Source organism: Osmerus eperlanus, chromosome 12 (assembly GCF_963692335.1).
Source record: "Osmerus eperlanus chromosome 12, fOsmEpe2.1, whole genome shotgun sequence".
Lineage (NCBI taxonomy): Eukaryota > Metazoa > Chordata > Actinopteri > Osmeriformes > Osmeridae > Osmerus > Osmerus eperlanus.
This window is the reverse complement of record NC_085029.1, coordinates 15,448,716-15,460,281: the sequence shown is the minus strand read 5'-3', so window position 1 is coordinate 15,460,281 and position 11,566 is coordinate 15,448,716. Positions and strand designations below refer to the sequence as shown.

At 43.2% G+C, this 11,566-nt stretch overlaps 2 protein-coding genes across 2 annotated transcripts; one reads left to right on the top strand and one right to left on the bottom strand.

The window, feature by feature from the left end:
- Positions 1–1,516: 1,516 nt before the first annotated feature.
- On the top strand, positions 1,517–2,568 carry fgf21 (fibroblast growth factor 21). Its single transcript, XM_062475389.1, has 4 exons — positions 1,517–1,649; positions 1,749–1,826; positions 1,929–2,032; positions 2,275–2,568. Exons 1-4 carry the CDS (start codon positions 1,517–1,519, stop codon positions 2,566–2,568), a joined length of 609 nt encoding a protein of 202 aa, XP_062331373.1.
- Positions 2,569–2,824: 256 nt separating this feature from the next.
- LOC134031274 (potassium voltage-gated channel subfamily A member 7) lies at positions 2,825–9,909 on the bottom strand. Its single transcript, XM_062474846.1, has 3 exons — positions 9,595–9,909; positions 8,447–9,207; positions 2,825–4,662 (listed from the first exon to the last, which is right to left on the bottom strand). Exons 2-3 carry the CDS (start codon positions 9,125–9,127, stop codon positions 3,769–3,771), a joined length of 1,575 nt encoding a protein of 524 aa, XP_062330830.1. The 5' UTR covers positions 9,128–9,207; positions 9,595–9,909; the 3' UTR covers positions 2,825–3,768.
- Between the last annotated feature and the right edge of the window lie 1,657 nt (positions 9,910–11,566).

Sequence of the window (11,566 nt, the reverse complement as noted above, 5' to 3'; positions counted from 1 at the left end):
CTATATACAGTTCTAGTAAAAAGCTAAACAGACTTGCAGAAACACGCTCACGTTTTATGTGTGACATGGACCAGTGACGAGCGGAATGTCATGTGCTGTTTGGGGACTGGTGCGTCAACCCTCATACTCCAATATAGTTTCGGGATTGAAACTAAATGAACTGAATTGCACAATGAAGTATATAAATGGCTGAGTATAAAATAAATCAGTGTCTTGGATGAACTGGGATTGGCCTACTTTAACCTGCAGTTTGCAAACAAATGTACGTACATAGAAAGATTTCTCAGGGCAGGAACATCTTTATGGGATGGCGTGCACTCACATACCGCCGTTGATGTATTATAAACTGCAAAGACAGTTGCCATGCAACAACTCGGGTCAGGGTAAGGGTATCAAGTTGATATTCTCCAGACCACCTGTAGAGAGATCACCTGAATTTCAGAAATGACTGTATCTGTGCTCCTGTGGAGATGGACAACGACCCACACACTCTCACATGCACTCAAACGCATTCTCGAAAACACGCTCACACACTTGACGCACTGTTTTTGAGATGAGAGTGAGTGACTGCACGTTTGTCCGTCGATGAACAAAGATTCATGCGATGTTTGTGTCATCCTGACGTGCCAACGAATGCCATTTAAGGGTTATCCGGTTTTCTTGTAGAACTCAACACAGCTGGGCCAAGTAAACACAGCACTGCTTTGTTAATACAGGACATTCTGTGGATTGACACACGGGCAGTGACACACACACACACACACACTAAAACAAAATTACACAAACATGCATTTACACCCAGTTCCACAAATAAAGCATCACACTTCAGTGGAAGTGACCACTTCGGCCTACCTGTTTTGGGTTTCCCCACCAACATTCAAAGAATGAAGGTTGTGACAAAGAACAAACTGAAACCCCAAATAATAACTGTCCTTGGACAGTATGTCTTTGGACATTATATATAATTTCTGTGAAGTTACGTTTGAAGGGGGTGATAAACCACTAACAAAAAAAGCATGTTTTATTTCAGTATAATGCTGTGGTTGTGCGAAGGTGTTGATCAAATGATTTACATACACAAAAAGTTGTAATTATAGGAATTTAAGCAAATGTTTCCTGCCAAGAATGACACCAAAAACTGGAGGAAGTCCATAAAAGGCAATTTTTATGTTTTACATCCCCAACTTTTGGGCTGGTCAAAGGATCGCTTTCCGGACTGTAAACTCCCCAAATCTATGTGACTCATGTACTGTTACAGAGACCTCCCTCTGAGACTGCCTTTGGTTCCTCCTGGCCACTATATAAAACATCAAAACCCAGTGTTGAATAGATGCAGACCAGAGAAACACTATTATCAACTAACTTAATATTTATTTATTATTTATTCACCTCATATTTATTGAGTTTGATTGCGTCTCTTTTTCCATTTCAGTGTATGTTAAAACCATTCAGGTTTTATTGTATTTTATTTAGTATTTTTTTGTAAGAGTACTCTCTCTACAGCCAGCTCTTCTAAATGTCCTTGAGGGCCCAGTTCTCGTTGTTCTCCATCGCTCTCCTGCTCCCTCTCTCCTCATCCTTATACATCCCAGACTCCAACCCACTCCTGTCCTTGGGTGATCAGGTCAGGGAGAGGCATCTCTACACAGGTATCTGCTCATTCAAGTGCTTTCTCTCAGAATGCTTCAACACATTTAATGTAAGAATTATCAAAACATTTTGTTCTTTGTCATTTTTTCCCGCTGCAGAAAATCATAGGAGGGGCTTGTTTCTGGAGATGACTCTGGATGGAAGAGTCATGGGGAACCCTGCACAGACCGCTCACAGTGAGTAGCACAGGACAGACAGACAGACAGACGTTTTCCTATTTGTAATACACAGCATCCATACTTCCTTGTTTTGTTCACGAAATGTGTCCTTATTCCCAGGTGTGCTGGAGCTGAGAGCGGTCCGCCAAGGACAGGTTGTGATTAGGGGTGTTTCATCATCACTATACCTGTGTATAGATGGTGAAGGACGTTTGAGAGGACAGGTGAGAGACAAACAAGTTGTCAGCTAGTGTTGGAGCAAATTATTCGCTTTTTCTCCTAGTCATAGTGAATTTGAATGGTCATAAATAATCCAACTGTACATTACTTTCCAGCATAGCTTTTCAGTATAGGGCCTGAATCTCCCCAACGCCTAACACACACACACACACGCACATAAAAGTAACCTGGTCAATAAATACGATACTTGAGATTAATCAGACGGTTCTATCATATCCTTTCACAGAAGGAACACACAGATGAAGACTGTACCTTCACAGAGCAGTGGCTGGGGGATGGATACAATCGCTTCCGGTCCTCTCATCATGGACATTTTGTGTCACTGTCGTCAAAACGCCCCCTCGAGCAATATCCTCCATTCTCGCGGTTTCTTCCGCTGGAGAATACCTTAGTACCAGGAAGTGAGCAGCTGAGTGTTTCTGCGCTGAATCAGGAGCAGTTTAACTTGGATTCACATGACCCTTTTACGATGAGTCGCGAACACATTTTGAGTCCGAATTTCTCAAAAGACAGAAGATGAAGACTTCAAGTGTGTCTTGTTGCTTCAAAATCGCATTATGTAAGTAAAATGGAAACAGCCCACCTGACATCTAACTTTAGCTGTATAATGTTTTACAACAATATTTTATTGTTATTTATTTATTTTATTTATATAATATTACTGAATGGCACTGTATTTTAATATGTTTTTTATTATTGACATAAGTTTCTTTTTGATATTCTGCAGAAATGATTGAGAAAAAACAAACCAAATTAAAACAAGCCACACTATCAAGAAAATTAATAAAATAGAATCTTTATTAAAAACAACACAAATTCAACAGTTTAAAGCCGTTTTCCCAACTGATCGTCAGTTACTTTTGATAAGTAACAGTAGCATCACAGACTTCATACTACAAATACACATTTCTACACATTTGTACATGACTAGTTTCCAACACACTGACAGGTCATCAGAAATGTCTAAAACACACGATTACGCATGTGTCATACGCATTATGTCATGCATGATAAAGAAGGTTCTGACTGTACAATAAACTGATTGTGTGTTTCCCATAATCCTGTAAAAACATGTCATCTATGTGGAAAATTGTGTTTGTAAGGATTTGTACATCGTTTTCAACCAAGTCCTCTTTCACAATAAAAAAGTTGTTACACTGAACAAAATACGTTTGTTTCAAATATTCAGGCACAGAAATGAAATTCAGTCACAAATTACTAAGACATTGTAGCTTCATATCACGCAAGCTAAAATAAAAATGTATAATTTACAAATCTTAAATAGCTTAGTAAGTATAATTTCTTCAAAAATGCACATCATTCTACCCTCTTTTAGGATGACATTGTCACTACAGGATTCAAGTTGTTCTCTGTTTAAATATTGTCGATGTCTCCCCCTGGTGATATAATTACTAAGTGCACTCTGACAGAATGACCAGACTGTCGTCTTTTCTGGAAGTAAAGCCTCCTACTTGTCCTGCACTCTCAATATGTCTGTTTGCTTTCACAAGAAGCACCTGTCTTTCACACTGTCTCTTTACTTGCATTTGCTTTCTGAAAAAAATCTATCAGGACCTGAAGATATCAAGAATCTCATTTAGAACAAATCTAGAATCAGTGCTGCCTTTTCAATGAGATCGTATGGACAGACAAGGGGCCTGATCCCGGATCAACACTGCATCTCTTAAGTATGATCCCAGGTCACAGGGTCTCCTCTCTGTCACACCTGAGTCACCAGGGGCTCTCTGAGGCACATGACTCCCCCCTTGGACTCTCTACTTTGTCCCGCACACAGAAAAGTCCCGTTCAGAGGGTTACAGATGCCCTCGATGGCATAGTAATCCCCCTCTAACTCCCCCTCCTCCTCCTCCTCCTCCCCCTCCCCTTCCTCGTTGTCCCACAGGGAGGTCTTGACATGGTTGTACTCTGAGCGGTCCTCACACTCGGTCTCGCGGTGGTAGAAGTAGCTGAAGTTGGACACGATGACGGGCACAGGCAGGGAGATGGTGAGCACGCCGGCGATGGCACACATGGAGCCCACCAACTTGCCCCACACCGTCTCCGGGTACATGTCGCCGTAGCCCACGGTTGTCATGGTGACCACGGCCCACCAGAAGGCGTGCGGTATGCTGACGAAGGACGTGTCCTTGTGGTCGGCCTCAGCAAAGTAGATGGCGCTGGAGAACAGGATGACTCCGATGAAGAGGAAGAAGATGAGCAGGCCCAGCTCTCTCATGCTGGCCTTGAGGGTCTGACCGAGGATCTGGAGCCCCTTGGAGTGACGCGACAGCTTGAAGATCCTGAACACCCTGACCAGACGGATGACCCTGATGATGGCCAGCGACATGCCCGGCTGGGCGTCCTTGTCCTTGGCCAGCTCCGTGCCCAGCGTGACGAAGAAGGGCAGGATGGCGGCGAAGTCGATGAGGTTCATGACGTCCTTGAAGAAGTAGGTCTTGCTGGGGGAGCAGGCGAACCTCATGAGGAGCTCGAAGGAGAACCAGCAGATGCATATGGTCTCCACCAGGAAGAAAGGATCGTGGAAGACGCTGGACGGAAGGGGCATGTGTTCAGACTCATTTTTGCTGAACGAGTGATACCGGTAGAAGTACTCCTGGTGAGAGAGAGAGAGAAGTGAGATAGTACAACGTTTGTACACGTCACAGATTTGGTGAGAGGTTGGCCGATTTGGTGGACCTGTGATCTTACATTTAGTCGACATCTGTAGATATTGTTTGTATCGTATTTATCAAAATGATTAGAAATGAAAAAGACATGGACAAAAACGGGTTTGTATTTGACTAAGTATTCTCCTCTATAATATAATGTTCCCTTGGTAATTTGGTGTGCTCAAGCCTTCGGCGAGAGCACAACCTTTGTTCTCTCACATATATATTATTATTATTCTTTTTGCCCCCCTAAAACTCAGTCAATATTTGGCCTACATAGACAACCTAGGTGTCAAAAGTTTCGTCTTGGTAGCGATTGAGTTGCTTCTATTGGGATTTACGTTCCGTTGCATGGTTTAGGCTCAAGTTACGTTTTTGTGGCGAAAAGTGAAGCTAACGGTGGCTAATTTGCTAGCCACAGTCACTGACGTTACTAACGTCACGAAAACACGCGTGACTACCTTTGGCAGAACATTCGTTTCGCATCTGTTAACTTGGGGGATAGCTAGGCTAACTATAGCTTTACTGCAAGGCAGCTGCAGAAACGCCACAAGCAAAGAGGCCAGGGTGATAACTATTTACTCATTTTACTTTGTGATATGACACACAATTGTGATGTGTAATGTACAATATAAGCTGATATTATTAAGGAAGTACATCTACTTTCGGAAACAGTAGTCTACTATTTCACTGAAGTATTAGCATCATGACATTAGCCTGTGTTGCCCGGGCAACACATACTACAGTGGTCTATGATGTAGCGTTATCTGTTTTCAATCGTTAAAATAAACATTCCTCACATATACATTTTCGTTGTAGGATTTATTCTGACATTAGTAAACGATTTGTTGGTGAAATTACCATTACCTGTGGTTTCAAACCAGTGTAGCTCACTGCAACGCTGTAGCCTACGCGAGACACTACACAAACATCTACACAACTGTTTAGGAAGTCAAACGGCGACAGAACATGTTCGGCACTCCCCTTACTTAAATCAAAAGTCTATCTAACTACTAACCTGAACTTCATTGCCACAGCCTAAACGTTGTCAATCTGTTCATGAAAATAATTAATTTCAGCCTAAACCGTACAACGGAACGTTAAATCCAATTCAACCAACGCAATCGCTACCAAGACGAACACAGCAGTAGTCTACTGTACTGTACCGTAGTAGTACAATTTACCGGGGCAGCTTCTCCACACAGGGCTATATCGCATTTTGCGTTGTTACTGACAATGATCGCTACCAGTGAGCTTTTTATGAATGAGCGATTTTCCACTAAATAAATGTCAAGCTTATTTACGTTTTGGGGGGCATATTTTCAGTTAGCAGATGGTACTGTTTGAATCGCGATTCCATCTTCTACTGCCGGGTAACGTCGTAGAATAATCTTCAAAGGGGGTTCTTTATTAATGAATGAATGCAATGAGTAGGCTAAATGCCTGAAAATATCATGAGAAGGGAAAAACTTAAAATGACGTTTAAGTCATAGAGATTAGGTCAATTTTTACACCGGTCTGCCAAATTTATTCGTTTTGATTGAGAAGACATCTATTTCATTCTACACTTCACTCGTATTTTCAGTTGTAAATGAGCAGCAAAAAAAAAATGCTTTTAAATATATGTAATCTTTATAAATAATAAGTATGCATTTTTATATAAAATATACAGAAATATCAGTTGTAAAAATGTCATTCAAAAACGGACCCCTGTGCAACCGACGCAAGCAAGCACACCCTACAATTTCCCCAGAAATTGTACCCTCTCTAGTTTATCAATTACTATTGCACACGTCTCATTCACAAGCTAATGTTTACAAGAGGATGGTTTTCCGATTACGAACAGGCCAAACTCAAAACCTTGCAGTCTCTTGGGGTTTCTGAGGGCCCCATCGTAAAAGTGACGCGTTTGACATCTCTAATGGCTTTAAGTTTCAGGATGTTTGGAGCCAGTCCATCAACCGGTCCACCTGTCAGAATATTTACCCCCTGTCATAAAGTCAGGCACTACACACAGTAGCCATTTTGTTTCGGGTCTCTCATATTTAATGGCTGGCAATAAAAAAGATTTGAAAGTAGCGTAACAAACAATAGAAAACACCGTCAGTGATGGGGATATGACACAGGTAAAGGTGTAGGCCACTGTACTGAGCTCATTTACATTTGATCTATACCCTTAGTCTGTCAGTAGCAGGTTGGTGACAGTGTTTATTAATAAAGGCAGACATCTATGTGTTGATGTGCTCTTAGGGCTGTCCTAACACTATATATAGCCCCTAGAGATCTCCGAGGAGAAACATGAGAGTGTCATGCCACTCCCAATCAATCTTTGCCGTCGCTCACCAATCCACCTCTAAGCTGAACCCCAGTCATGTAGCCACCCCGCTGCCGTGTGGCCAACCCCGAGCTGCGCGACCGGGTTACTGCAGGTCCCTGGCACGGCCCCTCGTGCAAAGGCAGGCCAGCCTAGCGCAGCGCTTCCTGAGGAATGTGTTAACATGACACACGCTTGCTGCTTGTCTCATCCCAGTCTTGTCTCCCTCGTTGAACCGAACCGTTAAGACCGAACCGTTCTCTCTTCGTGTTCCCGATATTTCCGAGTTTACTCTCCTCCTCTTTCTTCTCCATCTTTATTTGTGTTTCGTTGCCCTTTTCAATGATCCCTCTACCCTTTGACGCTCCCCCAATTCAAGTGTATCAAATTTAACACTCTGACTAAAATAATCACTCCGTCACCCTTCCTCTGTCTCTCTCCATTTGCCTCTGATTCGTTATGGCAGTTAGTTGTGTCGCTGCCAATATTGTTCCTTCTCAACACACAGTTGTTGAGAGAGACTATGTTTACCTAAGAACCTGCTGTTAGCCATATATCATGTTACCATTTTGACACATGTAGTTACACACATCCCATTCAACAACTCAGGGTTTCCTGAGAGAGATGCTTGCTTGGTAAAAATACACAGGAATTGTACTATTCCGAATACTAGGCTATTTATTGATATTTAGGTGACATCATAAGAGATAATGAATTTATGTAAATAAAATGTGGCAGAGTGCATCTAGGTTATGTGTGTTTTTGTGGGTGGGGGTTTGGCTCATTGCTTCAAACCATCAATTTTGACCCTCTATGTAAAAAACTAATATATACAGATGTGTTCATTTGGTCAATGTCAGTTGGAAGGATATGTCTCCAAGGAAAGTAATGCCATTATCAAATTACACATTCCTCCATCCATCATTCCAGCGATCCACCTTCTCCTCTTCACTTCTATCAAAATGTGATTAAATATTCAAAGCAGAACAAGTGAGACGTAGACCTAAATGTAGTTTTTCACTCAGTAGCTGTAATCACATTACTGCTTCTCTGTGCCTCCGTGAAGGCAATGCCCTCTGAATGGGCTTGGTAGTAAATAATTAAATTGTTTGAAGTGGATATACTTGCTCTTCCAGTCTTCTTCTTTTCAAAGTACTTGTCACCCTCACTTTCCTGGCTGCGTACTATCCCTCAACCCTCAATGTCAATCATTCTTGGGCTGGCCTCTAAAAGCCTCTAACCACATGTCTCTTGTTCTCCCTAACCTCTAATGTCCGACTTCCACACTCTGTAACTTCCAGAATGCCACAAGAGAGAGAGATTCTAATTCCAGACACCCTATTGGATACCTCCTGCACATAGTATGTAAAGTTCTCCTGCTTCCATATCGTAATTCTCCAAAGGGACATTCTTACCTCACGCAACTCCTTCTCCTGCCTGAAGTCAGGAAGTGTCTCCAGGCAAAAGATGAGGATGGACACCACGATGACCATGACGCTGATGATCGCTATGATCCGTGCACCTGAGGAGGATTCTGGGTGCTCAAACAGCATCCATAGTTCCCTCTGGACCTTGTTGGTTGGTAGGGGCGTCTCCTCCACTTTAGGAAAACCCTCATCCTCCTTGAAGCGGGTTATGATCTCCTCTCCAAGTTCGTAGAAGCGCAGCTCGTCCAGAAACACGTCCAGGGGCACGTTGGCTGGTCTACGCAGCCTCCCCCCCGACTGGTAGAAGTACAAAATGGCGTCGAAGCAGGCCCGGTTGCGGTCCAGGAACAGTTCGTTGCGTAGATGGTCGAAGTAGCGCAGCCGTCTGCGCGGGTCGCCTAACAAGGAGTCGGGGAACCGGGCCAGGGTTCGGGCCTGGGTCTCGTAGCGCATCCCAGAAACGTTGATGGCCAAACGTTCACTCAACGCCCACCCACTCCTCCACAGCGACCCGGACCGCCGCCTCTCCTTCTTCCTCTCCTTCTCGCTCACTTGGATCTCTTTCTCCCCCTTCTCCTCACTGTTGAGCTGGTTTTTAAGCTGCTTCTCTTTCTCTTCCTCTACATCTTTTCCTCCTCCTTCATCTCCCCCTTTGTCATTGTTCTCCATTCCCACTTATGTCCTGGTCCGACACGCTGGCCTTGCTTTGCTTAGGACGAGTAGCAAACTTGGACTTTGAGTAAGTCTTGCTGAAAACCAAGAGGGAGTTTAATCAATAACCAACAGTTACAGTAGAGGAACTATTGCTAACTTTTTGGGTGGAATCTGCTGTACAATAATATCTGCCATGGGAACATAGTATGAATTACTTTTGATTTAAATAACAACTACAGATCTCTATAAAACAGTAAAGTTAAAAACTATATATTGGCCAGTAGATAGGCTACTATACACTGTGAATATAATGCTACACATTATTAAAGAATAGTTTTAAGTATCAAGACTATTTGTTAGTCATCGCTACTTTATACGATTTTTTTGTGACTTTTTGGTGGTCCCAAGTGACTAGTAATGATACGCTTCTTAGGGTGTAAAGACATGTTAGCACAGTTAGCCAGATGAAGACAATCACTCACTGAGTGTAAAACAGCCAGTGACAGAGACTAATGTCTGAACGGAAAGTCACATTGTTTATCTCCCATGACTCTTCTGGTCGTCGCTCTTCCTCGCCGTCACCATGTCCATCCGTCCAACAGTCTGTCCCAATGTCCGACCGTGCCACACCTGGTCTGAGTATGACAGGCTTCGTTCCTGTTCGACACCCCTCCTCCAGTCCCCCCTCCACTCTGAGCTCACACAACGAGGGCCAGGTTCTGTGCTGTACCCGCTTGTTTGCGGCTGGATCTCCTCAACCCCTGTCCCCCTTGCCCTATCCCTTCTCACGTTGTCCGTCTTGAAATTTTTCGGGAATGCTGTCCTGTTGAAATTCAATCCTCACCCCAACACCAACCCCTCCCTGTCCTTTTCCCTCCCTTTTTGCTCTGAGCCAAGGCAACCTTCACCCCCTGTATCAAGTGTCAGCCCCCTCTGCCCGCCAGAGCAACTTGGTCATGCCTTCCTAACTGGCACAGGGCCCTATAGGTCTGTCTGAGGGCAGTGAGGCAAATTTGTACGTTACGTGCCCTCAGAATGGTATTATGAAGTGTAGTTAGCCAAACAAACTACAGGCAGAGTCAATCTAAAAAGCGATTCTACTGAATACCCGTGTCTGCCAATAAGAATGGCTCAATACTCACTGAAGTCGTGATTAGTCTCCATATCTGTCTGTCTGATTGTGTAACAATAGCACATGCTGTGTTGGGAAACAATGAGACAAGGTCTACATTAGTCTTTCCAATCAAACTACTGTGCAGTCCTCATTAGAGTTTCACTCACTGATTTGCCATTAGTTACCAGGGGTACAAATATACAACTGTTTGTACACTTCCGGGTAGAAACAAAATGACATGTCTCAGATATATTTAACTGTTTGTAATACTATTACGATCATTTTATATTTTGATGTTTGGCATTTCAGGTAGTAAGACCGGTGATTCCTTATTAATTGTACTAATCTTCCTTAAACCAACTTGAAATTGACCTTGACATTGCCCCATAAACTCAAGTACTACAAAGAGGATATAAAATCATACAGATTTCTTTTTATCAGGAGCCGTGTTATATCTGCTCAGTAAAGGAGCCAGTTGGTTGTAGAGATAAAGAAAACATTCCTTTCTGTTTTTCATGGAACTGAAATTCCATTGTTAGTCCTGCCAGGCCCAGAACTGACCAGCTGGGGGCAGTGGTGAGTCCTGCCAGGCCCAGGACTCACCACCTGGGGGCAGTGGTGAGTCCTGCCAGGCCCAGGACTCACCACCTGGGGGCAGTGGTGAGTCCTGCCAGGCCCAGGACTCACCACCTGAGGGCAGTGGTGTGTAGGAGCACAGGAGAAAAAGAAAACGCAAAGGCCTTGGCCGACATTTGCTCATGGCTGCCTTTCCTCTCTCTCTATCTCTCCATCTCGCACACACACATGCACACACATACACACTGGACATACACACACACACACACACACATGCACACACATACACACTGGACATACACACACACACACACACACACACACACACACACACACACACACACACAGAAGGACACATACTGCTTATTTATCTCTAATACATGTTGACATTGATCAATGGCACAATTCTAGCCTGCTTAAGCTTTGTGGCATTTCACATTCCGACCCATAAAAATAACATATTACATTGTTCTCCAAGCTGCAGTGTTTGTTTTCATTCGTTGTACCCTTTATTGGTCCTTGATATGGGCAGTCCTGTATGTGTTACTGTCAATTCCACATTGTCAAACCACATAAAGAATGCTAATGTAGTGATGCATTATATATCTTACGGTTCAATGGAAGAACATTGTAGAAAAGAGTTTGTGAATACAAAACTAAAATGTAGGCCACTGTACAGGCATTTGATATAAATATATCCTCTGCAGTTTGACTTGAATGCAATATACTTTTCACACAAGTGACAGCATGGTAGCAAAAAACTA

Excerpts from the sequence above, each read along its gene's own strand:
- fgf21 (XM_062475389.1), top strand. The coding sequence starts at position 1,517 with ATGTCCTTGAGGGCCCAGTTCTCGTTGTTCTCCATCGCTCTCCTGCTC. Across the intron at positions 1,827-1,928 it reads CCCTGCACAGACCGCTCACA|GTGTGCTGGAGCTGAGAGCG; the intron begins GTGAGTAGCACA and ends CCTTATTCCCAG. Across the intron at positions 2,033-2,274 it reads AAGGACGTTTGAGAGGACAG|AAGGAACACACAGATGAAGA; the intron begins GTGAGAGACAAA and ends ATCCTTTCACAG.
- LOC134031274 (XM_062474846.1), bottom strand. The coding sequence starts at position 9,127 with ATGGAGAACAATGACAAAGGGGGAGATGAAGGAGGAGGAAAAGATGTA. Across the intron at positions 4,663-8,446 it reads AGGAGAAGGAGTTGCGTGAG|GAGTACTTCTACCGGTATCA; the intron begins GTAAGAATGTCC and ends CTCTCTCACCAG.